Consider the following 28,000-nt stretch of genomic DNA (forward strand, 5'->3'; position numbering starts at 1 on the left):
TACCCTGTGATCCAGCTAATCACGTCTAGCTACACATACACTGGGAATCCATATCGTAGCAAAGAGATGCTAACATATCCATGCTTACCACTCACTACTCCTTCCACAATTTTCACAAAGGCAAATAAATGGACTCAGTCTATAGGTTCAGCAACACAGATAGATGTGTCATGAGCTCTGGTATAAATTTAATGGAATTTTTTATTGGGTCATCAAAATGAAACTCATAGAAAGATGGAGTAAATTGGAAAATATGAGTGAGGTACTTGAGGACTAGAAAGACAATCCCACCACGTTCTCTCTCGTGTACAGATACTAACTTCTGACTTCATGCATGTGCAGCTTCAGCTCTGTCTCTCTTTGGTGACTCATCGCTGTGTGTGAGGCAAGCACTCCATCTTCTTGGGGAGTGAGCTGTGGTTCAGGCTGAAAGATGGATGGGCCTTGTGAAATGTTTACTGACTACAGTGTAACAGTAAGGAAGAGATTCTGGAAAACCAGGTGGTGCTTGAGATGCAATAAACGGGCATAGTTATCAATAGTGATGTGCTTAAAAATAACAGATAGTGAGGAAAATTGATATTAGCATAATGCTTTCATGTAGTTTATTGTAATTGTGACAAGCAGTGAATGACAGCTGAGCCTACTCTTTTGGATCTATACCTTTGACCATGAGACTGTGTTCCCTAAATCATCACCCCTGTACTCTGTTCTCAGTGAGAAGATCTAGGACCATCTGTGAACTGGCCATGATCACACATTGCTGTGTAATCCTGGTATTTGAATAGTATAGATAAGAAGATCAGAGTAAGTTCAAGGCCAGCTTGGTCTACATAGTACTAGACCATCCAGGGCTAGAATATATTTACCCTGGAGACACCTCAGATTATCCTTGGCTTTATTCTCATACCCTACATTAGGTCTACTGATTTATTTACAGTGTTGGATGCATTCCCCATTTTATTGGCTTCTCCCCATTTAGCATTAGTGCTAATGTCCACCTAGTTCTACACTGTTTCTATTATGCAACTTAAAAAGGAAACTTTACTTCTCAGTAAGAAGAAAGTTCAATTCTCTGGGGATCCTGAGATACCCCCAGTCAGAACATGATGGTTCATCTCATATTTTCACTTTTAGTGTTCCATGTGGCTTCACTTTCCTGTTTCCTGATAATCCTTCCTAGTTTTCAGTCTTTGAAAATTGGGAAAAGGTCAGGTGTGGTGGGAAACAACTTTGGTCCTAGCACTCAGAAGTCAGAGGAGGCCATGGGATGTCTTGAGAGTGCAAAGCCAGAATGATCTACATGGCCAATTGTAAACCTGCCAACAGAGTGAGCTAATCTGAAACATAAATAAATGAGAACCCTTTAAAGGTCAGGAGAAAATAAAGAGAAAAGGCGAAGAAAAGGAGAGACACTGGTGAAGAGAAGTTGTTATTCTTGAAGATGTCCTGGGTTCCATTCACAGCACCCAGATGAGGACAAAAAAAAAAAAAAAAATCATCCGTAACTCCAATCCCAGGGGGGCCTAAACTTTCTTCTGACCTCCACAGGCAATAGGCATGCATGGGGCGCACAATTGTATATGCAGGCAAAACACATGACATAAATCTAATAAAAATTTATACGTAATTAGAAATGGTACTTTTAGGAGATTACGATGTCATAGCCTCCTAGAAATAGATACAAATGCCCCGGACATGTGAGACAGCCTTGGACTTTCAGTGCATCACATTCCTTCTGCCTTGTCTGGTTGTAAGGAACTGAGGCAGTTTGATGGTGGCCTCCCTGGAGCGTGAATGAGGCTATGGTACTTTCTGAGAGAACAAAAATCACTAGATGAACCATAATAAGTATTGGTAAGATTTACCTCTGTCAGTGGTAGCGCGCATGCACGCCTTACCACAAGTGGGAGGTGTGTAGGCTGTGCTAACCATTACAAAACAACCGGAAGTGACCTAAGGGGACACACCCTCTTGGGGTCGCTAAGGAGTTTGTGGCTAAGACAGCGCGTGTGCTTTGATACGGACCATTGGAATTGTGGGTGTCTGCGGGCGGAGTTTGTGCCGGCTCGGTGAGGTGCGGCGTGAGGTGAGTGGTGGCCTGGCTAGCAGGAAACAGGGCTGTCCTGCCCTGTTTGTGCTGACTGAGGGCTGCAGGTGGAGATCAGCCCTGTTTTCATTCTTCTCTTGCGGGATTTTCGCGTCTGTTTTGCCACTTCCCCATGTGTTCTGCTGTAGGATTTCGCCACGTCGTTCGTATTTAGGACACAGTTTGGGCAAGACCCAGTGCCTGGGCGCTGCAGTGTCCGAGCCTGGGACCAATGAATGGTGCTTGCAAAGGCAACCGCGGTGCTTGCGAGGGTGACCGCGCTGTTTTCTGGTCCCTTATTGTTTAAGTAGCTGGTAACTGGCCCGAGAGAGGAGAAACACTTCAAGGAGTAAGAGAAAACGGGAAAATGAGTTTATGTACGTTTGGCCCAAACTAAGGACACAGTATCTGTGATCAGCCTAAGCAGCATTAGCAACAGATTGTTTCTATTAAATAGAAGGACCTGTGTGAAAGCCAGGAAATCGGGGTAAGCTATTTAGTATGGTCCCAGTCATCTGAGCTGGGATATAAGGCTTAGTGTTTGCCCTAGACACCAGGCATTCTGATCATTTCCCTTCCCTGTGTCATATTTCCTACATGGAGCTGAAAACAGAAAGGGGATTAAAAAAAAAAAAAACCTAAACCGAATTCAATTTCTATTGCGAGTTTACCTAACTATTGGGGTCCGTAGCAGATGTGTGGCTAGGTCAGTAGTCTGGCCTGTCCTTCTGACCCGTGGATGTAGGAAGGGCAGGGGGTTGGTGGAAGGGAACAGAAAGGTGATCTAAAGAGGTTTTAGGTCAGAAACCTAGGTTTTTGCATCCAAACAGGCCTGGGCCAGCCTCAACTAGTATGTCTCCTGTAGAGACCAGTGATGAGGAAGGGCGGAAAGAGGGAGGGAGCTGAGATGTGGATGAGCAGTGTTGGGTTCCCAGCACCCACATTCACACTGTGGCTTTGAGCTGCCAGGAACAGTTCATAGGAATCCCTTGTTCCCTTCTGTCCTCCTGGTGTGCACACAGACAGATAAAACATCCCTGTAAAGTAAATAAATAATAATAATAATAATAATAATAATAATAATAGAGTAGGCTGTTAAAACATTTCTCCCCAGTGACTACCTTCTCCAATTATTCCCCCTCCTCCCCACTCACACACCTTTTGGGAAAAAAAGGAAAGAAAGCCAGAGGATGAGATTCCATACATTGCTCATGTTAAGTAGAAGAATAGTTAAAGTGACTCAATGTCCCCATGTCTGTCTCTGGTGTACAGAGATCCAGTGTCCCCATGTCCATCTCTGGTGTTCAGATGTGAGGTTAAGCTTAGAAATCAAGAGTTATGTATTAAAGTAGTTCGGCAGGCTGTGGCAGCACACAACTGTCCTGTAATCTTAGCACTCTCCATGCAGAGGCTGGGGGATGACTGCATTGTGGAGACCACGCTGGGCATGAAGGAGGTTAGAGTCAGCACAGAGTAGGAGTCAGAGCCAAAGAGGACAAGACATATATAATGTTTCATTTTTAAGTATTTTTATTTTATGTACATAAGGGTTTGACTCGATATATATAGGCACATCAAGTGTGTGGCAAGTGCCCAGAGAAGCGAGGAGATCTGAGATCCTGGAATTAGAGTTTCAGGAGGTTGTGAGCCACATGTGGATGCTGAACCTGGGACCTCTGTAAGATCACCAAATGCTCTTAACCTCTGAGCCATCGTTTTCGACTTTGTTTTGTTCTCTTACTACAACAGTTTTGCCAAGCATATTATGAGAAGACAGACAGCATTTAGTTCAAGCACGGAGAGCCCAAGTTTGTCAAAATTACACATTGCTTGCCAGCTTCATGTCTATAAATCAAACTAGATTAGCTCTGGGAACATGTCCAGAGACACGTGTCTTTAACATGCATTGTCCTTGATTTTAAATTAAAAGTTGTTGAGGTTTGGTCTTCTGCACTGCGTATTCAGATGCTGATTTCTGTGTGCTGAGATCTCATTAAAGCCCAGACATGGGAATGGTCATGAATTTTGAAGAATCTCCTATACCAATGTGGTGTAATGAATGCTCCCCAATTAACTCAAACGAGTGTGCAGAGAGCCAGGGGTCCCAGGGAGAAGAGCAGGGAGAAGGCGCTCACCACACGGCAGGTGAGGGTACAAGGGAAGAAGGGCCATGAGGTAGAGGAAGGAGGAGATTGTTGCTATGGGATCAGGCACGATTCACCAAGGGGGTTCTCCATGGGGACACCCAGGTACATCAAGGAGCCAAGCAGAGACCGAATGCAAGTAACTCAGAGAGTGTGGCTGGGAAGTAGCGAGGTAGCATAGGGGCTTAAAACTTGTGCTAAGTTATTCTGATTAAAAGCTTATTGAATAAATCAATAGGTCTCTGTCTCAAATATTTGGGGGCTAGTCAGGTTAGGAAAACTGTCTCTTAAATCGAATCATGTGTGGTGTTGAAACTCACAGTGACAGCCTGGCACGCGGTGTGTGGTGCCTTCTTTGCATGGCCCGAGCAGACTGTTCCCCGAACCTCAGTGAGTACAGCGTGCGTTCTGCAGGGCGTGGAGTCGGCACCGTAGAGTCAGAGAGGAGAGGACATCATGCGTCTAATAGTGGTGCCATTAAATCTTCAGAGATGTCTTTTTAGTAGCTATTATTTCAAATTCAGTTACCCAAGAAATGACTGTGACCAAAACTCTGAGTTAATATGGGTTTATTTTCCTGCCTTCACTCTGAGTAATGGAAGCCTAGCTGTGTTGCAGGAGAGCACGGATGCTCTCATTATAGTCCTGCCAAAATCCCTAAATGCTGGGTCTTTCTTTTTTGCCCACCGAGAGGTTGTTTTGTTTGTTTTTATTTCCTTCCTCCTACTGGGGGCTGCTAACCTTTCCTTTTTGACAGTCTCTTGGGGTGCAAAGCTGGACGTTGGTGTAGAGGCTTACCTTGTGTTGGACGTGCTTCCTATGAGACGGTGTTGGAACAGTTTGTCTTTAGGGCCTTTTAAAGTTAAGTTTCCACTTTCATTTCTAACTCAAGGAATTGATTATACTCAGGAACAGTATTGAGCTCTTAAAATTCTATGAGTCTTTATTACTCGTAATAATTTAAAACTTACCAGTTTTCTGCGACTTTGGGATTGATGGGAGTAAGTATGTGTGGTGTCTGAATGATGCACAAAGTCACTTCTCAGTACTGTGCATTGCATTCTTGGTGCAATTGAATTAATGAAGTCCCGTTTTGCAAAGAAGACTCAAACATGAGAAAATATTTATCTTTTAATAGATGTTGAAGTGCCAACAAGGACAGTGATGTTGGCAGATGGAGGTTGGGCATGTATCTTAACAGCAAAGGTATTTTACAATACTGAGATCTCATGTTTTGGTATGAATTTCGCTTTCTGTTTCTCATGTGTCTCATGTGCTTTTGACAGTGCATTCAGGAGAAGCAATGTTGTTGTGAAAAGGAAACTTGTGAATGAATCTACTCATGAATCTCACTGCAGTGTTTCAGCATATGATATTTTAGGCTGGGACACGGAAACCCAACAGAATACCTCAGTGGAGGCCATGGTGGAACATTGATTTCCTCCTTCTTGGTCCTAAGCATCTAGATTTTTCACCCAGATTGAGAAATAGTTTCAGCTGCTGCTAAGCTGCAGATTTCATTAGTTATTCTCAGTAGAAGCATCAATGTTGTTTTATACAAATGCCCCAGGGAAACATAAACCAAGGAAAAGTTCTTTGGGTGTCTGACTGATAGCCATGTTCAGGCTCTCTGGAAATGCAGGTCTGCATGTGTAATATATCGCAAGTCAAGTCACCTGCACAGGTCCACATTGTAGTCCTTCCTCTTGCTTACAAATCAGGGTACCTAAATGCCAAAATGGCAAACCCTAGGCTTGGCCTGCCTCTAGGACCTTGTGGGGAATTACATCTACTCTCTTTCAGGGCAAGGGGTGAGCTCATATAGGATTCCTCCTTTCCAGTCTCTGAGTATAGTAGGAGGTGGGAGTTTGTTCTTGGCTTCAAATCCAGATTATTATCAGGAAGGTGAAATTTTGAGAAGCAGTTTCTTGCAAAGATCTAAGCAGAAGGGTAATGGTAGATGCCCTGTTCTCAGGTAAACGTATACTCTCTGTGCATGGGGAGTGGACACAGTGACTGTTCTTACAGGAATGCTGGTTTGCAGAATCCATCACCTTTCCTGTTTCCTCCCTTTTTACAGTGCTTTGTTTTCCTTTTCTCAAATGATTGTCAATGTCAACTCTTGTGAAAAGCATGTTACCTGTTTGCCTTTGTCTGTTTTCCATTTTGTATTCTTCAGGATAAATTCTCCTCAGCATGCATAACCCGCAGTGTTTATAAGCTTTTGATTTTATAAATAAAAACAGCCTACTGATAATGAAATTGCGTCATCATTTATGAATAAGGACCCATTTTTTTTTTTTTAAAAACACTGTGTTCAGCTTTAATATCATTACAATGCTCAAGATAAAATCCTTGGAAGCCACAAAGCTACTTAATACTTTTGATTTGTCTTCTAATTTTTTTAATCTTTATTAACTTGGATATTTCTTATTTACATTTTGACTGTTATTCCCTTTCCTGGTATCCGGGCCAACATCCCCATAACCCCTCCCCATCCCCTTCTCTATGGATGTCCCCTCCCCACCCTCCCCCCATTACCGCCCTCCCCACAACAATCACACTCACTGGGGGTTCAATGTTGGCAGGACCAAGGGCTTCCCCTTCCACTGGTGCTCTTACTAGGATATTCATTGCTATCTATGAGGTCGGAGCCCAGGGTCAGTCCATGTATAGTCTTTAGGTAGTGGCTTAGTCCCTGGAAGCTCTGGTTGGTTGGCATTTACGTTTATATCGGGTCTCAAGCCTCTTCAAGCTCTTTCAATCCTTTCTCTCATTCCTTCAACGGGGGTCCCGTTCTTAGTTCAGTGGTTTAATGATGGCATTCGCCTCTGTGTTTGCTGTATTTTGACTGTGTCTCTCAGGAGAGATCTACACCCGGTTCCTGTCGGCCTGCACTTCTTTGCTTCATCCATCTTTTTTTTTTTTCCTTGTCAAGGTGTGTTTACTGAGAGGAATGTACAGCATTTAAAGCTCTGAAGCAGGAATTGAAGCTTAGGGCAGAGGGAGTACTGGGAAGTGCCCACAGGATTAAGGTGAATCATTAAACTGCAAGATATTCTTCTTAGACAATGAGGCAACAGTCTTCCGGGGACAAGTTCTTTGAAAAGGTCAGGCCCTTCTCAGGAATCTGCTCAGGGCAAGGCTCTACCTTTGCTTAGTTCGGACGTCCGGTCCCTGACATCACCGCCTTTCTTGGCTTTGAGTGTTTGCCTCTGCAAATATCAGCTGTTGGAGGAAACCTCTTTGATGGAATTTGAGCTAGTCACTGTTCTGTGAGTATAGCAGAGTATTATTAATAATCATTTCATTGATTTTGATTTTCTTTTTCCAGTCATGTTTGGTTCTACCCTAGGTCTCTGGGCTCTCCACTGCCCAGTTCCTAGCTATCCAGGAACTGTCTGTCATGGCTTTTTCTTGTGGCATGAACCTCAAGATAGTTCAGTCAATGGCCACTCCCACAAGTTTAGTGTCTGCATTGCCCCTGCACATCTTGCAGGCAGGAAAGACTGCATGTTGGACAGATTGTGGGTTGAAACCTTTGTGACTGGATTGGTGTCCCAGTCCCACCACTGGTAGCCTTGCTTGGTTGTAGAAGACGGTTTGTTAGTGCTCCATATGCCCCATTACTATGGGATTTCACTAGGGTTACTCCCATAATTTCTAGGGAATTTTCATAGCATTAGGCTTCCCCAAGTAGTAGTCTCCATGTACCCTCTCCCTCCATCACTCTCCCCACACCTCTTGTTCTCATCCCACCCACCCCCTAGTTCACCTTCAAAATCTATTCTATTTCATTTTCCCAAGGAAATCCAGAGAGATGTCTCAGGCACTAAAAGGTTAGGATCACCACCAAAATATCCTTGACCCATTTTTTATTTCAACAGGGAGTTGTTCAGTTTTCGTGGGTTAGTAAGTTTTCTGTTCCTGTTATTCTCTTTCTTTTCCAACTTTAATCCATAGTGGTATGATAGGATGCAGGAGTACTTCAGTTTTCTTGTATTCTAAAGACTTACTTTGTACCCAAGTATGTTGTGGTTTGCCCTGAAGTTACCTGTCTGTTGATGCTAATTCCACTGCCCCAAGGACAGCTGCCTAGCCAGGACTCAGAACTCAGGTGACTTCACCAGAACCACCTCTCCATTGAATTTGTAAAGTACAGGTGGGGGGCAGGTACAGGATAGCAGGAGGCCTATCATTGGAGGAGAAGGAAGGATGGATGGGAAATAAGTTTGAAGGAAGATGAGGAGACAGAGAGAAAGGAGAGACCAGAGGGAGAGAGGGGCGGAGAAGCTGTGGCAGGACAAGATGTCAGGTGATGTTAGGATTCTGCTCTGTGTGTTTACAGGTTGTTATTAATGTTCTCAAGGGATGGATGGTACTGGGCTTTGTATATTTAAGTGGCCAATTATATCTTATCAATTGGGTCAAAGATTATTGTGTTGTGTGTTCTTTTATGTGAAGGTCTGAGTGTAGGAAAGTGCGCGGCAGGGGTGTTTCCGCCAAGATATCTAGCAGATATCTTGGGGCACCGAGGTGCGGACCTAGTGGGGTAAAAGACAACAAATACTCTTTTATTTTTATATTTTACAACAACACAAGTATGTGGTTAATTTTGGAGAAAGTTCAGTGAAATACCAAGAAGTTATATTCTTTTTTTTGTTTGGGTAAAATGTGCAGTAAATGTGAGTTATGCCCATCTAGTTTATACAATCAACTAATAGCTCAAGTATTTCTCTTTTGACTGGATGCCTCTTTCCACTTTCTGGTTTTTAGAGACCCTGTTGAGAAGTTGGGTATAATTTTAATAGGTCTGTCTTTATATGTTATTTGGTCTTTTTTGCTTGTAGTTTCTTATATTCTTTCTTTGTTTTGTATGTTTAGTGTTTGATTACTATGTGATAAGTTTATGTTTTTCCTGGTGCAATCTCTTTGGTGTTCTCTACTCTTCTTGTAATAATGTAGGTATCTCCTTTAGGCTAGGAAACTTTGCTTCTGTGATTTTGTTAATGTGTAGCAATGAACATGTATGTGCAGGTATATCTGTGTCAACAAAGCGGTATACCATGTGACATACTATGACACACTATAATTTCCACAATGAGATATTTTTGTTTCCTTTTGGTATTTTTCCTTTGTATTTGCTTTTGGATGTGAGGTTGCAAGGGAAGACGGTATATTTGAATGAACAGAGAAATGAGTAGGATTGGGGTACTTGATGTAAAATTTACAAAGAATCAATAAAACGTTTAAAAAATATTTTTTTGGGACTTTGAACTGGGATTCTTCTCTTTTCTCTATTATTCTTGGGTTGGTCTTTTCATAGTGTCCCAGATATCCTGGATATTTTTGGGTCAGCAATACCATTTGCTTTGACTCATGGGTCCATTTGTTCTATAGTATCTTCAGTGCCTGAGATTCTCTCTTCCACCTCTTGTATTCTGTTGGAGAAGGTTGCCTTTGTAGTTTCTGTTTGCATTCCTAATGTTTCCCTTTCCAGAATTCACTCAGTTTTTGTTTTCTTTATTGATTCTGTTTTCAGTTTCAGGTTTTGAACACTTTTATTTGTTTTCTTCAACTGTTCCCTGCCACCCACCAGGATTTGATTAAGGGATAATGTTAAACATGAGATTATTTGCCAGAGAAACCCAGTTCTACCATTTTGAGCCAAATTTGAAGAAGATTTATTAAATGCTGACCAAGGTGGACTTTGGTCAGGGCCACTCCCTTTATTACACTGCTGAATGCCCCAAGACACCTGTAGTCAGGGCTTTTATGGACAAAACCATTTGCTCACCATTTTTTCCAATGAGACTGTTAATTTTTAACAACTACAACTCCCAGCATTCCATGATGTTACTTGGTCCTTGAGTGGGTGGGGCTTGCAGGTTAATTTTGGGCATTAGAATTTATTCCCTTCCTCCAATTGTTTGCCTGTGTTTCCCTGCATTTCTTTAAGAGGTTTATTCATTTTCTCTTTAAGGAGCTCTATTATATTCTTGTAATTGGCTCTAAGATCTTTTTCTTTTGCTTCAGCTATGTTGGAATAGTCAGGGCCTATTGTGGTAGATCTCTGTGATTTTATGGGGTCTGATTAGATAGATCCAGCACAACTCAAAACACCAGGTCGATGCACATGACAAATTTATTGAAATCACGCTACTACGGATTCATCAATATGCAGAACAGACCCAGCAGCTGCATTGGGACTTTAAGCCAGAATGTTACAGAGCTTTTAAGTTTGAAAACCACTAACATCTTCGTCAAATTTCAGTCCACCAATCAGGATTTAGATATAGGGGACTTTGTTAGGAACATATCTTTGTGCTACACCATGTTTCTGTTGTTTGTTTTATTCAACTGTGGCAAGGCGATTTGCCTAGCATTCGTGTCCCAACTTGCTACCCAGGATGTCAGTCATCCACATACATTTGTAGTCCTGCCAAGCAGGAAGTCAGTTACCTAGGGAGGTCTTGGGAGCTTAAACATTATTTCACCTATATTTAAAAATGGAAGTTTTATTCAAAATGGCTTCTGTTTGGTTCCTTTTACAAGCTTTGGTTGAGACATATTGCCCTGGCTGTTATTGATTGTGTTTTGGTGCTAGCATCTGCTTTGGGGGATTATGGGTCAAGGTGTTTGTTTTTGTTACGAGGGTGTTTTGTTTCTTGGTTTCTGTCTCTTTTCTGGATTTTCAGAGATGCATTGCTTTTTGTTGTCTATTTTATTGGCTTGCTCAGCTGGTATGTTCATCGTGAGTGATTATTTTTGTTGGAGGCTGGAGGAAGAGGAGTGAGGGGACAATGGCTAGGGGTGACCCTGAGGATTGGGTTTGGAGAAACAGGATGGAGAAAGTTTATGGTCAGCCTTCCTGGTCATGTGGCATGTATGTCTTATGGTTGAGCAGGGCGTGATAGCTGTTAGCTTAAGTTTAGTCCTGGGGCACACTGCAGAGGGAAGAGGAAGGCCAGGGGGTGTGGCAAGTGATATTCTTTCCATGTTCTGATATTTTATCTCCTTTCTTTCTTCAGAGGCTTGAAGGCCTTGTGATACAGGTCTTTCAGTTGCTTGGTTAGAGTTACACAAAGATATTTTGTATTATTTTTGGCTATTGTAAAGGGTGTTGTTTCCCTGACTTTCTTTCTTAGTTCATTTGTTGTTTGTATCCAGGAGGGCTATTGAGTTTTTTTAATTAATTTTGTATCCAGCTACTTTACTGAAAGTGTTTATCACTGTAGGAATTCTCTGGAATAATTTTTGGAGTCACTCATGTATAGGATGATAACACATATGAGTAGTGATACTTTGATTTCTTCCTTTCCAGTTTGTTTTCCCTTAATCTTCTTTAGTTGTCTTGCTGCTCTAGCTACAGCTTCAAGTACTATGTTGGACAAATAGCAAGAGAGTGAGCAGCCATGTCTTGTCTTTCAAAGGCTTGTACTCCACAAAATTGGAAAATCTAAATGAAACAAGTGATTTTCTAGATAGATACCACTTACCAAAGTTACATCAAGATTGAGGAAACTGAACAGTCCTCAGAAACTCCTACGAAAATAAAAGTAACTATCAAAAGACTTCAAACCAAAAAAGCCCAGGGCCAGTTGGTTTTAGTGCAGAATTCTACGAAAATTTTTATGAACAACTAGTACCTATTCTCTTCAAACTATTCCACAAAATAGAAACAGAAGGAGCATGGCCACACTCACACTGTGAGGCCAGAGTAACACTGATACACAAACCACACAAAGACTCCACAAGGAAAGGAAACTGCAGACCAATTTTCCTTATTAACATTGATGCAAAAATATTCAATCAAATACTCACAAACCCAATTCAAGAATACATCAATAATATCACCCACCATGATTAAGCAGGCTTCTAGTTCCAAGGCATCTAGGTTGCATTGCCAGTGTGAGAAATACTTTTAGCTGTTCTATTGTGTGCTCTCCACCAGAGAAGTCTATTGTGACACAGGCTAAACCAATAGAAAGCCTTTATTAGCCATCTGATGACTCTAACTGGGTGTTTGGAATCCAAGTGTATTCCTGACCCTTTTTCAGGGTGAGTTTTTAAGCCCAAAACCACATTCTTTGTCGACATCTCAGTTAGCAAAAACAGTTAAACAGAAGCAGAACTCACTACACAAGTCAAAAATGAAAGATGCATTTAGTCTTTCCCTGCACTAAGGACTTTGATGGATTAGGTCTTTGACTTTGTTTTTGGCAGGTGGTGCTGTGTTGTGTTGTGTTTAATGCCTGCATGGTGCTTCCACTGTGGTATCAGTTGTTAAGAGGCCATTATATGGCAAGCCTACATATTCTAGCCATTTTCCCAAATAGAGAAATTGGTTTTGTTTTACTTAAGCATCTCAGACAAATAGAAAATGAGAAAAGGGTCTCTAGGGTGTCTGAGGTGTGCTCAGCCTCCATTTTAAAAGCCGACAAGCCTGTGTTAAATGTGGTCATGCAGCCACCTTTCCAGGTATAGAGAAACATTCACTGCGTGGTGGAAGAAGCGGCTACCTCCATGTAGCAAAGGAGAAACTTAAATTTTCTCTCTCTGAAGGCACTCATGGTTTCTGAGTGTGTCCTGTGCCACAGGGTATCAAGTGAAGTCATTTTCAGTTTCTGCTTTCCAGACTGCGGGTGTGGCAGCAGGGAGGTAGAAGTGCTACCACCATTAAATACAGAATAGCATCAGGAATGTGAAATATTAAGATAATCTTCGGAAGAGTGTCCACTGTTGATTGTAAACTACATTGTGCCTAGAGGTCCCAAAGCCCTGGAAAGGCAAACTAAATATGTCCTTTAGACCAGTAACAATTGGGCCAGCCTATGGAAGACCAGGTGTGCCCCCATGTAGAGAAGTTCATGAAGTAGAAATACTAACCCTTTTCTCCTTAATCCTTATAGATTCTAAACAGATGTTTCAAGTGGCTGTGCCCTTACCCATGTCTGAGCTTCCACACTTCCATCATGATGTCCTTATGTGGGTGACGAGGATCCCAACCTGGAGCCTGGATCCAACACTGAAAGGCCCATAACTTCTGGTCCTCACCACCTCTCCAGCAGTGAAGGTCCCCAATGTCATCCTGTGGACCCAGCATACCCAGTTGAAGGAGGCTCCAAGAGATAACAGAAATGGGTCGTCACCAGGTCCTCCAACTCCCTAAAGATAGGACTAACGCGGGCCCTGTAATTATGGTTGACCTCTTTTGTCTTTTTCATTATTCTGATAATTCTCTGTATTAACCCTTTTTTCACCTGTGGGCACCCACTTGTTTTTCCATCTCTTCTCTCTCACTCTTTATTTCTCTCCAGGAAGGCATGACCTGAAATATTTACAAACTTCCTGATATCAGAGGTGAATGTAGATACTAACTGCTACCGAGAAGGATGTGGGTGGTTACTGATCACCGAGGAGCTACGCCTGCTCCTAAACCATTCATCTGAGGGTCTGTTAGATCTTTGTAGACAAGTCAGAATGTCTTCCTTCTCAGATCCTAACTTTAGGAAAATGTATATTGATTACTGATAACAAAACAAATTTTTGTAGTTACTTTACTCTCATTCACTCAGTAATGACCAAACCAGTGGCTATAAGAGGAAATGTTCATTTTCATTTCAGAGTCTGATAACTTTCAAAGACGTGGCTATAGAGTTTTCCCAGGAGGAGTGGGAATGCCTGGACTCTGGACAGAGGACTTTGTATAGAGATGTCATGTTGGAGATCTACAGCATCCTGGTCTCTGTGGGTGAGAATAGTTTTCTTTTGTGATTTCTACTTGATGCTACAGTGTCTATCAAGTGTGTTTATTATTTGTATCTGTTCATTGTCTGAGTCATAGCTCTCAGTCTGTCCTAGACAGTGGTGATTGTCTTTTTTTTTTTTTAATAGAAACATTTGAAATCACTCTAACTTTTGTTTACATTTAGGAAAATCCTCCAATTTAGTAGTGCATTTATATGTATCTGACATTTGGTAGCACAAAAGAGTTGATTTTAACAGTTGTTTTTTTTCATGTGGGAATTTAAAGGAGAATAAATATATACAAAATCTTAAATGTATTGATTTCAGAAAAGTCTAAAATATGTTTCAGGACGTAACAATTAGAAAGTCATTTGTGGATCTTCCATTCTGTTTCCTCTTATTCAGTGTGTACAATCCAGTGGTTGAGACACAACTTCATTGAACATAATGTAAAATGATGTCATTTGCCTCTTCTAATACACAGGCCTTTCGGTATCAAAACCAGAGCTACTCACCTGTCTTGAACAAAAGGAAGAACTCTCCTTTGCAAAAGACATAGAGCCAGGTAATTTGGAATGAATCAAAGTCTTGTGGCAATTCTAATTCAAGTAGTAATCCTAACTTTTAGAGATATTAGCCTATCACCTTTCTAGATGATACTTATATAATGTATCCAGACTGTAATACACAGTGGAATTAAATTGTTTATTTCTCATTTTATCCAAATGGTGTTGAGTTAAAATATAATATTATAGTACCAATTTGGCAATGTTTGTGGGTTTATTGTTTTTTTACTACATGCTGTATTTTTCTGCAGTGAGCCAGTACAGATATATTTGCTTAAATTTTTATTTATATATTTTTAATTTTATGTAACACAATTTCTCATTTATTTTCTCCTCTCACCATGTTCCTGTCCACTTGCCCTCACCCACACTGACCCATCATCATAATTTCTCTCTTATGTGCATTCTTCCTCTTTCTCAAACATGAAAACAAGACTGAAAAATCATAAAAGACCAAAGATTTGGATTTCTATTGGTCAAATGCTCTTGCACATGAGGCATTCTCGGAAATGTGGTTAATATACCCAATGTCATTCCACTGAAGAATAATTTTTCCCATTTCACAGAATCTGTGACTTTCAAATACGTGTTTGGCTAGTGGTAGGAGTTTTTGCTTGTTTTCCCTTTTGAGCTGTGAGCTTCTCATTCCTGAGCTTGTACAGGTCTTGTGAATGCCAGAGTCTTAGTGAGTATATGTGGTCATTAGTCCTGATGTGTCTGGAAAATGCTTTTTCTTTACAGTTATCCAGCACGTCTTACCTTTATAGTCTTTCTGATTCCTCTTATGCATGGGCCCTAAATCCTTGATTGAAGGGTTGGGATAACGACTGCTTGTATAGGTCTGAGTGCTCTAACATATTTCATTCTCTGCATATTGTCTGGCTGTGGGTGGTTATGTTAACCTTTGCTGGTGAGGGTTGAGGGATGCACAGATCTGTGTGTATAATGGCCTGTCAGTAGGATTCTTTGCCATGTTCATTTAGCAGAATTCTAGTATCTGGTACATAGGGCCTATGAGCACTCTAGTCTCAGGTTCTTGGTCTCATCAACAGTATCGTGTATCTGTTTCTACTCACCTAGGTATCTTTAGACCATGTCTGAGGGTTTCAATAAGTATAGCTCTCATTGGCCCATGTATTCCAATGCTTAGTCATCAGGGCATAGCCATACTTGAGAAGGATTAGGAGGTGTGGCCTTTTTGAAGGAAATGTGTCACTGGGGATGGGCTTTGAGACTTCAAATGCCCAAGCCAGGACCAGTGTCACTCTCACAGCTGCCTTTGAATCCATATGTAGAATTCTCAGCTTCTTCGGAATCATACCTGCTGATATGCCACCATGTTCCCTGCCTTGATAGTTGACTAAATTTCTCACATTGTAAAGAATCCCACTTAAATGCTTTCCTAATAAGAGTTACTGTGTTCATAGTAACACTTCATTTCAACAGAACAATAAGCAAAACAGAAATTAGTACCAAGAGTGGGTTATAGGCCTACCCAGCTGCTTGTTGGTAGAATGTAGACTTTGGGGTCTGGATTAGGAAAGTATTTGAATTTGATATGCAGGGCCTAGTTGGTCATACTAGTAGGAGCATGGAACACAGTGGTACTAAGAGGAACATAGATTATGATCTCCTGGCTCAAGAGGTGTCTGAGAAGCATATTAGTAAGTTCTATAGAGACAGTTACTGTTATATTTTGGTCAAGAATATGTCTACTTTATGCCCTTTTTCTAAGATCTCTCTGAGGGTGAATTATAGAACTTTGACTTAATGGCAAGAGCAGAGGAGATTTCAAGACAACCTAGAATTTGTGGTCACTGTAATGCATAGCAATAATGAAGGTGAGAGGCCTGAGCAAGGAAAAATAATAAATGTACATTAGATGGGAAAGGGAGCACCAGGAAATGTAGATAAGAAAGGGAGCACCAGGAAATATAATGGTGCTAAGTCATAGCCTCATGCTAAAAAAGGGAGGGAGGGAATGATGACTTCTGACTTGTGAAACTGAGTTAAAGAAATGATTAAGCAGAGAAAGCAAAAAGCTGATGAAAATTTATTTGAACAAGAGGCCAGGTTCCAGCTCTAGCAAGCAAAAGAATGTGGCAGTTTGCACCATGTGATGCTGGCTTTAGAGACAATGATACAAAAAAGGCAGTCTGGAATCTCCCTTCATGGTTGGGAAAAGCTACTGAGGTCTGGTATGTGCTAGGGGTGTCTCTACATGGAGACCCCTCAGAGAAGCCTTTGCATGAAACTGTAGAGTTGAAGGCTGTGATGTGTTGGAAACTCCAAGATGTTGGAGATGCTAGAGTTGTGGACTACCTGCTGAAGAGAGCTGCAGACTTATTGTGGAACCAGGCTCAGAGAGAAATGTGTTGCAGTCAACAAAGCTAAAAGATTTAGAATTCTGAATAGTGGATTATCATCAGATGTGGGAATGTATAATTTGGAGTTTTCCCTGCTTATATTCATTCCTTTTTAGGTCCAGTATTCCTCATTATGATCCCCTTCTTCCCTTTTGGAATGGTATTGTATATATAATATATATATATTATATATATGTATATATAATGTATAATATATAACATATATTATATATATTATGCCATTGATTGTTGAAAGTATGTGATTTGCATTTGAGTTTGATTTCACAGCAGGTTACAGTTAAGAAATTGCCACAAGTCTCAGAAAAGAGTTTGATCTTTGGACTTTTAAACATTGTTGATATTTTTACAGATGATAGGGACTCTGGAGATTGGACTGACTGCCATTATGATAGTAAAAGTTATGTTTTTCGCATTATGATGGGTTTACAAGCCAATGGGGGCTAATGATTGTCATTTGAATAAGAATGGCCCCAAAGTCTCTTATATTTGAATGCTACAGTCATCTGAGGTAGTCTCAATTGAGGGTATGTCCTCATCAAAATGACTGGTTGTTATGTTTATGAGAATTTGTGTGGATTGATGATTGACATCGGAAGGCTCTTCCACTGTAGGTAGTAATATCCATGCAGCTGACTACACCTGTGAGAGCTTTATCTTAGTGAAATCATGTGAAGTGGGAAAACCTGGTTCTTTTGATGTGGGAAGATCTACTTTTAATTTGGGCTACATGTATTTTATGGACTGGTTTTGAAAGCTTTATGAGTTTGTTTTTTTTTTTTAAGATTTAGTTACTTTTATTTATATAAGTACACTGCAGCTGTCTTCAGACACACACCAGAAGAGTGCATGGGATCCCATTACAAATGGTTGTGACAGAACATATGAAACTCAAGAAGGATGACCAAAATGCGAATGCTTCACTCCTTCTTTAAAAGAGGACCTTTCCTCTCTGCCCTGCTCCTAAGATGTCTTCTCTCTGCCTGGTGACTAATTACCATGAGAGCAGACATCTTCAGTGTATGATAGACACATGACAAAAGAGTACCAGAGACAGAAGAGAGCCATAGTATGCCAATAACTCTCAAAGATAATGGAGAGACTCGTTTGTATCAGGAAGCTTTCTTAAGAATCATCAAGGTAGCAGAGTTGGTGAGAGAACTTCCTCCTGGGGGTCTGGGCAGTGATAAACATTTTGTTGAGTCTTTTATATGATGCTCTTAAGGTTTGTGTGAAACGAAAATTGCAGAGGAGGAAGCTTGTGAACATATTTAATGTTTTAGGGTGGGGCCGGAGAGATGTCTCAGTGGTTAAGAGCACTGACTGCTCTTCCAAAGGTCCGGAGTTTAATTCCAGCAACCACACAGTGGCTCACAACCATCTGTAATGAGATCTGATGCTCTTTTCTGGTGTGTCTGAAGACAGCTATAGTGTACTCATATAAATAAAATAAAATCTCTTTATTGTTTTAGAGTTCCTTTAATGAATCACTTCAGCATGAACTAATTTCTGTGATATGGGGTCTTTCCAGCAAGTTGCAATGAGGCCATATTGGATTATAGTGGACTGATGGGCAGGGTGGGTGGACAAAAGCACTTGCTCCCAAGTTTGATGACCTAAGTTGAGTTTTGGGGACTTCCATGGTAGAAGAAGAGAACCAGCTCCTGTAAGATTTCCTCTAACTGCCAAGTGCATACTGTGCCACACACACAACGCACCCCTCCACATTCACATAAATTAAATGTCTTAAAAGAAGGAAATTGTATGCTTGGGAGATGGTTTAGAAAATGCTTGTTTCACAGAATGAGCAACTTCAGATGGAATTCCCTAGAACACTATAAATGCCAGCCCCAGTAGCACATGTCTATAATCTCAGCATTATTCCTATGAAGCAAGTAGACGTAAGATAAGGGAATCTCCAAAAGGTGGAGGGCTAGCTATCCTGGTGCAACAAATAACAAGAAAGATCCTGCCTCTAGCAAGGTAAAATGTGGACGTTGTCTGCTGCCACACACACCATGCATACCTACACACTCATGTATGAGTATTGTACATGCATATATAAAATTAAATATTTGTAAAACAGAAATTTGGGTTCAGATTCCCGTGGGGCAGAGAGGATATGAAAACTAAGCAGAGGCTGGGGGAATGTATGTACAATCCAGAGGAGGAGACTGTGGTAACCACCAGGACCAACACCTGAGGAAGTTTCTCTCTCATGGCTTCCAAAGGGAGCCAATTTAGCAATCCCTTTATTTTGAATTCTGGCATATTTTTTATACAGATGTCAATGAATTAGGAATGGTAGGTAGTAAGTCAGGGAATATATGTGGAGTAATTCAAATCCCATCGCTTTAGTTCAACAATCAAAACTAAATGCTATTTTCATGGTTCTATTGAAATGTTCCAGAATCTAGTAATATAATTCTGACTCCCAAAATGCAGGTGTTCTTTTGCGTATATGAACTGGTGAATACTTGGGATGATTCAGAATTAACTTTGTTATTTATACAACTACAATAGGGTGTTGATTCTAACTTTAGGAGTCTGACCTAGAGTAGTTTATTTTTAGGTTCAGTTAAGCACGGTAAAATTTGTGAACACTTTCCTAGTTAAAATTAATCTGTTCAATCCTGTGTGACTAATAAATACAAAATGAGGTAAATATAGATCAGATGTAATTATATTGAGCTCTTTGTAAAGTAAGTGGGTCACTGTGACGGTTTGTATATGCTTGGCCCAGGGAGTGGCACTATTAGGAGGTGTGGCCTTGTTGGAGTAGGTGTGTCACTGTGGGTGTGGGCTTAAGACCCTCACCCTAACTGCCTGGAAGTCAGTCTTCTATCAGTAGCCTTCAGATGACATAGAACTCTCAGTTCTGCCTGTATCATGCCTGCCTGGATGCTGCCATGCTCCTACCTTGATAATGGCCTGCACCTCTGAACCTTTAAGCCAGCCCAAATTAAATTTTGTCTTTGTAAGTGTTGCCTTAGTCATGGTGTCTGTTCACAGCAGTAAAACCCTTCCATAAGGATGGGGTCTATAGACTTATTGAGAACAGGATGCTTATAATAAGAGTAGGACCCCTTGGTTTTATCCATAAGATTGCAGATATTACAAGGCTATTTACCTCCTCTTCCTCCAGCCTCCTAGGTGGATAACAAATTATACATTCCTTTCTTTGAAGGAACAACCTGTGTATATAACAGTGAAATTTCCCCTAGTCCTTATCTATGAGAAGAAAGATCTCCTTGCCTCCTATATATTCCCCTTTTTTTAGTTTTTAAAGAGAAAATTGTGGTTTTAATAGAGGCCAAGGTTGAATACATTGCCTTCAGGGCTAGTCTTTATAGGCAAATGTAATAGAATTATGTGAACATCTAATAGAACCAAGGAAAGGGGATAGCTTAAGCCCAATGGTTTCTCAAAGGTCACTTGAAAGATTTTATCTCTTGATGGAGGTCATTAATTTGATGATCAATAGTATGAAAGAAATCTAACACATTAAAATAACTCATGCCAGAAAATTATAGACAACCAAGATTATACTTGAACAAGTAATCAATATTAACTCTTTTTTTTTTTTAAAAAAATAAATGATAGTTCTTACTTTGCCCATGTCTTTGGTACTTTCTGCTAATGTATTTGATTTTAGTCTTTTTATTAATTCTACAGTCATAATTCATCTTGTATTAGTATATAGATAATCACTCCTGGAATTGATAACTTAAAAAAAAAATAAAAACAATCCTTGGCATTTGAAAACAACATCATACTATTTCCTATTACACAAATGCTCCCCACCCCTGACTCAAAAAAAAAAATGGAGTTTTCATTGACAAGCTGAGTATTAACATGTAATGTAGTCAGTAAATGTGAGAGCTTGGTTTTGTGTCCTTGATGTCTCCCAGGTCACCTACTTATTCTTCCTCTTAGGTTGTATCCTCTTTACAGACTTGTCTCTTCATATGCTTTCTTCGTCTGGTGATCTTCAGGCCGGTGTCATGGTTGCAGGCATTAGAGCAGGTGCCATCTGGGACTTTGTTTTTCTGAGAAGGCACAAATATTGTATCTCCCTGATGCTTGGAGGACATCTTTTTCTTTTCATTGATTATTTTCTAACCTTCCATTTTTAATATTTTAAACTGTGTCTCCTTTAGTGTAAAAAGGTTTTGGGCAACGGCAAAAATCAATCTTCACTGTGAATGAATTTGAAACTGAGATGGCCAAATGCAGCCCAGGGTGTGATGATCTGGGCGAGCATGTATGCCCTCTTCTTATCTTTATAATTTGTTGTTTAAATATTAGGCAGGATACTAATTCCGATGTTACTTAGGAATCATAGGAAGATGGGCGTCTTGGCTGGGAAGCCTCCATTGTTTTTACAGTAGCATTTGTGCCTCTGAGGTCATGTAACAGTCAAAATACATGTTTGGCTTTTCATGAATTACAAAAATAGGGAAATTTCAAGGACTGCTGAAATTTCTATATAGGCTGGTTGTAATTGTTTTCATAGTAGAAGTCGGGGCTGTTTTAATATTTAATATTTCCTCATGAAGGGATTGCTAATCATTCCATACTGGGCCATGCCCACTGAGAGGAACCCATGTTATTTCTCTCTCATCTTTGCAAATCTCCTTGGTGATGGAAGTAGCCACTTGCTTAAAAATATTTTTGTTCTTACCTTCAATGAGGACCCTGCCCTGCACTTTGTGTGCCAGTTGCAGGAGTCTCTGCAACCACCTAGGCTCGTAGAATAATGGTCTAGGGTAAGGAAGAAGGCAGCTTGGTTCACGCACAACTAAGAGCTGGTGTTGATTCAAACTTTGTTGGCCTGACCCTGAATAATTTTTTAGGCACCCTTAAGCACAACAAAATCCGGTGACCTTTTTGCTTGTAATAATTAACTATATCCCGTGTACACAATAAATCTTTAGACATGACAACATCGAAACTCTTCATAAAGCACATGTGACATCCTCCATAAAGATGGGTTCTGTAGATTGACTTCTTGTGGTACCTCCCATAAAATAGGTTTTACACAGATAGATACATAGATAGATACATAGATAGATAGATAGATAGACAGACAGACAGACAAGCTTGAGTGGAGGATCCTTGGCCTTGGCCACACAACACAGACTTCATCAGGCTGTTATCCACATCTTCTCTCCCAATGTTATGGGTTCATAGCAAGTTATGTGCCCCACCCCCCATTTAAAGGAACAATTCTATGTGTTGAACATTTCAGTTTTCCCTAATGCCAATCTCTGAACACAAACATCTTTAATCTCTTACACAGTAAGAGGGACACACACTTAAGACAAAAAGCTCAGAATCACCTCAATAGACAGAGAAATGGTCTTTAAAAATACAGCATCCTTTCATGATAAATGTCTGTAAGATATTAGGGAAATGAGCATCATATCTACACATTATTATATTATTATATATTATTATAATATTATTATATTACAGAAAATGTAGATTCAAGTAATTCTAAATGAAGAAAACCTCAAAGTGACTCTGTAAAATCAGGAATCAACAAGGATAACCATTTTGTTCACACCCATCTAACACAAGGAACAAACCATGTTGTCCACCCTGTACATCCCTGACTTCTACTCTGTCGAACTCTTAACTATTGGCCTAAAACAACTTGGGGGAGTTTTAGAGGATAGGTATTGGGAAGGGAAAAAGAGTGAAATCCTCCTTATTTTCAGGTAGTGATTATATAAAAAAAATTTTTAAATGAGGTTTCCCATGCTTGCTACTGGGGTTATTAACAGTCTATGGTTCTTTTGGGGACTATTGTTAATCCAAGTGACATAAGTTTATATATCTCACATATGTATTGTGTAGAACTTCACACAAATATAAACCAAAACATAATAATATAACATATTATGTTATATAATATATAATAGTAAAGTATATATTTAAATTAAATTTTATATATATAATAGGATAAAACTATTTACTTGAGGGACTGTCAGACAATCTCATTTTCTTTCTGTGTTGACTTCCCTACTTCCAGAAATGAAGTCTCTTTCCATTTTTTTGTTTCCAATTCATATCATCTGTATGTCTTGTCCTAGCCAAAGAACTAAATAAATAATAACTGCTAAGAGATGGAAAATTAGCCTCTCTCAGGGCTGAGCCCTGTTATTAGTTGTTTAATACAGAGTGGCCAGCCCTGAATGTATATGTATATAAGCTACAAAGACTTACTAAAAGATTTTATTTGAATATTTATGCATATGTGTGTGTTTGTGTGTATGTGTGTATGTAAAAGAACCTGATAATAAAAGAGGAGGGTATCTTGAAGATAGCACTAGGTAGAGTTGCATGGAGGATGTTTGGGATGAGCTCTAGGGAGGATGGGAAGGGGAAAGAAATATAGTTCTCTTTCAGTTAAAATTATATTTAAATAATATGCATATTTTTAGATATAATCTCTGCTTTCTTATATGTTATTTTGAAATTGAGTGTGGTTGAAAATTGTAATTTGTACACCAAAGGGCTTTTCTTGTTTTGTTTTGTTTTTTTTTTAAAGTCTAGGTATCTGAAAAAAAAAGGACTGTCCTAAAAATTAGTACTATTTGGAGATTTTGAAACTTGTGTCTTGGCATCCACTAAATTCTGTGGCCTTGTAGCTTTTATTTGTTTACATATTCTCTTTGTTCTCTTACTTACTCATTGTTTTCAAGTGTAGTGCATAAAATGACATGTTCTGAAAAGTATGGCTTAATCTGCAACTACGATTCAATTCAAGAATAACCATATAGTGTATTTATTCATTTTTTAAATTATTTTCCTTGTGTGTTTAGAAATCTATTTTGTGTTCAATATCATAATTCACTTTCAAAGTGAAGAGACCATTTTTATTATCAAGTAATAATTTCACTTTACATTGTGACACAATTCTGTATGAATTGTCTGTTGCACTACAGAATTAAGGCCAGCACTTCCATTTATTACAAATTGTATGATATGTTTCCATGTGATATCCTCTTGCATCTGTCATGTTGAGCACATTTGTTTCCTGATAGTAGAAGAGTTGAAGGTTGGGTAGGATCATCTTGGCACAGTTCTTGTATCTGTGTACTTTATTGCATCGTGTTTCTGTGTTATTTTCATGTAAGTCCACAAAGTGAGTAAATGATTTTCTTTCATTTCTTCCAGCCCAGTCTTGCTTTCATAACAAGGAACTGTTCAAAATAGAGAGCCAACAGGAATCTGTCCAGAGAGAAGGATCAGGAAAATTTGGAAGGAAGAGCCTTGGAGAGCTACATGTAAGGAAGTTCTGGGAAGGTAGAGGTGACAGTGAAGAGCATGAATTCTGTGAGGGTGGAAATGATCTGTAAGCAACACCCACTGCTGACATTCCTGACAGGGGAGATAAAGAAACGCCGTCTCCTCCTGACACAGCTCACTCTGGGCCACTTCCACACTCACAGTGGGGGGGCTCCTCTAGGAAAATGTTCACATCCATTTTTGAAACATAACTTTACTCTTCATGGAAGTGTGAATACACTGAGAAGTAACATATAGGGGTGTACATACGAGCCTTTGAGATATGTTTATGCAGTATGGGATTAAGCAGTATTTCAACATTCTGTGAAGAAGGGATTAATATCACAGAAAAACACATACAATATTATCACAGTGAAATGTATTTGACTGAAAATTCTCTACAACTTCCTTAACAGGTAAATCTACCTTATGACAGAGACTGCATTGTAAATCAACATAAGACTGTGGATGTGAATCCAGTAGGACATGAAAGACATCATCAGATGAGTATTTCTGAATATCCCCACAGATATCATGAGGATAATAAAGGCCTTACCATGAACCTGGATAATAAACACAAGAATCAGTTTACAGAGATTACTTACCAAGGTAATGACGTCTGGGATATCTATAAACATGATATAACTCCTAGTGATGATCAGATAAATAATTGTTTTCTGGAGAATTGTTACAATAATGATGGATGTAGGGTTGTCTCTGGAAAGTGCACACAGTCACCTTTGCACCAGCAGAACTATAGCCAAGAGAAGCTATCCACAAGCAATCAGCAGGGTAAAATTTTAAATCGGTCCTCAAATTGTAGTCATTGTACTGACATTAGGGCTGGCAGAGAAGTTAACAGACAGAGATATGATAAGTACAGCAAAGTCTGTATCAAATCATCAAGCATTGATTGGGATAAGGTAAATAATATTCAAAGAAAACCATGCCTGTTTATGGGAAGTGATAAATCCTTCGATTTCTATTTAAATATGACTCAAAATGATTCAAGCCACACTAGAGAGAAACCTCAGAAATACAAAGTGTATAGACCAGAGTTTACCCCTCCTTCGAAACTTGTTGGGAATCCAAGATCATTTGTTCAACAAAAATATAGGAAATCCGGGAAGTGCTTCAGGAGTTCCTCCAGCCTCACTAGAATTAAGATGCTTCAAGCTGGCGAGACACCATGCAAATTTACAGAATGTGGAAAGTCCTTTTCTCAGTTCTCAAGCCACAGAGAAAATTATACAATCCATAATGGAGAAAAACCTTATAAATGTAAAATATGTAAAAGGTCCTTTACCACGGGCTCATATCTGCAAGCTCATCAGAGAATCCACACTGGCGAGAAACCATACAGATGTAAAGAATGTGACAAGTCCTTTACTCATGGCTACTCTCTTCAAGTCCATCTAAGGCTTCATACTGGAGAGAAACCTTACAAATGTACAGATTGTGGCAGGTCTTTTGCTGAGGGGTCAACTCTTAAATCCCACCACAGAATCCATACTGGAGAGAAACCCTACAAATGTAAAGAATGTGGAAAGTCCTTTGCCAAACGATCAAATCTTCAAGCTCATAGCAGAATTCATACTGGAGATAAGCCTTACAAATGTATGGATTGTGGTAAGTCCTTTACCAGCAGCTCATGTCTTCGAACACATTATAAAACCCACACTGGAGAGAAATCTTATAAATGTAAAGAATGTGGCAAGTCCTTTACCCAGTACTCCCATCTTCAAACCCACTACCGAATTCATACTGGAGAGAAACCTTATATATGTACAGATTGTGGTAAGTCCTTTTCTAATAGCTATTCTCTTCAAAGGCATCACAAAACCCATACGGGAGAGAAGTCTTATAAATGTAAAGAATGTGGCAAGTCCTTTTCCCAGGGCTCACATCTTCAAGCCCACCACAGAATACACAGTAGAAAGAAACCTTGCAAGTGTAAAGAATGTGGCAAGTCTTTTGCAGAGGGCTCAACTCTTAAAACCCACCACAGAATCCATACTGGAGAGAAACCCTACAAATGTAAAGAATGTGGCAAATCTTTTACTGAGGGCTCAACCCTTAAAGCCCACCACAGAATCCATACTGGAGAGAAACCTTACAAATGTAAAGAATGTGGCAAATCTTTTACCATGGCCTCAGCTCTTAAAATTCATTACAGAATCCACACTGGAGAGAAACCTTACAAATGTACAGAGTGTGGCAAGTCTTTTACCCAGCACTCACATCTTCAAAGACACTGCAGAATCCATACAGGAGAGAAACCTTACAAATGCAAAGAATGTGGCAAGTCTTTTGCCGAGGGCTCATCTCTCCAAAAACACCATAGAATCCATTCATAAGAGAACCTTTACAGATGGAAAGAATGTTTGAAATTTATTTATTACCCGATTTGCAGATCTTAATGATCATCCTGGAATCCATATTGGAAATAAACTTTACAAATGTAAAGAATGTTTTGAATACATCACCACAGGCTGTAAATTTAGAACACATAAAATTTAAGCATGAGACATCTGACACATTGTTCACCCAAGGAAAAAATGTTCTTTAAAATACGAAGTATGGGTAGAAGCCTTTAACCAATGTTCAACCCTTACTCAATATCAGAGTCACACTAAGAAGCCCTACACTGGTATGAATTTGAAAACGTTTTACCCAGAAATGCATCTATAATTCTCTCTGGTGGTTTGACTGAAAATGGCCTGTATAGACATATAGGGAGTGATATTATTAGAAGGTGTGGCTGTGTTGGTGTAGGTGGTTTTTTGTTGGAAGAAGTCACTGGGGGTGGATGTTGAGGTTACACTCTTTCTTACTGCCTCCTTTTACTCCATGAAAAAACTCTCATCTCCCTCTCCAGCACTATGTCTGCCTGTATACCACCATGCTTCCCACATGCAGATAATTGACAAAACCTCTAAAACTGTAAGTTTGCCCTGTAATATTTTCCTTTATAGGAGTTACTCTGGTTATGGTGTCTCTCACAGCAATAGAAATCCTAAATAAATACGATATCCACTAAGCAATTTCTTTGAAAACAGTTTACATGTGTACTAATGTTTCATACAGAATTATTCTGGAATCAATTACTAAAAATGGTATAGAAGTCATGTTACACTTGACTAAACTAGTAATAACTTAAAACCTAAAGACTTGTAACAGTAATATTTCTAATAACCATCTAAAACCCAGACTGTTGCATATTTGTACATTTCAGTGGAACAGGATATTTTAATTTATATGATATACCTTTGATGTAAAGATTATTGTATCGATTAAATTTGAGCTTTAAATGTATGTTACAGATTATGTATAATATTAAATTAACTTCCTCATCTCAATACTAATAAATAAATTAGAGCTTGTATTTGTTTACTGCTGCCTTGGGGTAATGAGTATCTATTTTATACTGGGAAGGTATCATTAATGTTAGCCACTTTATGAGTGATAATTCTAACAAAAACATGTGGCAAAAATAGAATGGGCAATTGGGGGCTTTTTAGGGATGTGCGATGGAGTGAATGTGGACTGTTAAGATGAACACCACAGCACAAGTGATCTGGTAGTGGACATAGGAAAGAGGATTCCTGAGGGAAGTAAATACAGGAGGAAGGAGGGTCACATTATAAAAAAATGCCTGAAACAGTCATGGGACATTAGTGATCTGATAGGGGAAACAGAAATGGAGGCTTCTTAAGGGAAGGGTGAGGGAGGCAACATGGAGGGAGGGTACCATATAAGGATATCTAAGAC

At 39.6% G+C, this 28,000-nt stretch overlaps 1 protein-coding gene across 1 annotated transcript; it reads left to right on the plus strand.

Annotated features, from left to right (window-relative positions):
- The first annotated feature begins 1,974 nt into the window (after positions 1-1,974).
- LOC116891864 (zinc finger protein 2-like) lies at positions 1,975-27,622 on the plus strand. Its single transcript, XM_032893264.1, has 6 exons — positions 1,975-2,089; positions 13,146-13,388; positions 13,861-13,987; positions 14,468-14,548; positions 24,119-24,228; positions 24,646-27,622. Exons 2-6 carry the CDS (start codon positions 13,374-13,376, stop codon positions 26,584-26,586), a joined length of 2,274 nt encoding a protein of 757 aa, XP_032749155.1. The 5' UTR covers positions 1,975-2,089; positions 13,146-13,373; the 3' UTR covers positions 26,587-27,622.
- The last annotated feature ends 378 nt before the right edge of the window (positions 27,623-28,000 follow it).

The sequence above is a fragment of the Rattus rattus genome, chromosome 2 (genome assembly GCF_011064425.1).
Source record: "Rattus rattus isolate New Zealand chromosome 2, Rrattus_CSIRO_v1, whole genome shotgun sequence".
Lineage (NCBI taxonomy): Eukaryota > Metazoa > Chordata > Mammalia > Rodentia > Muridae > Rattus > Rattus rattus.

What these genes read in the sequence shown, in the direction of transcription:
- LOC116891864 (XM_032893264.1), top strand. An exon ending in CAGCATCCTGGTCTCTGTGG is followed by an intron (nt 13,988 to 14,467) that starts GTGAGAATAGTT and finishes TCTAATACACAG; the next exon opens with GCCTTTCGGTATCAAAACCA. An exon ending in TGCAAAAGACATAGAGCCAG is followed by an intron (nt 14,549 to 24,118) that starts GTAATTTGGAAT and finishes CATTTCTTCCAG; the next exon opens with CCCAGTCTTGCTTTCATAAC.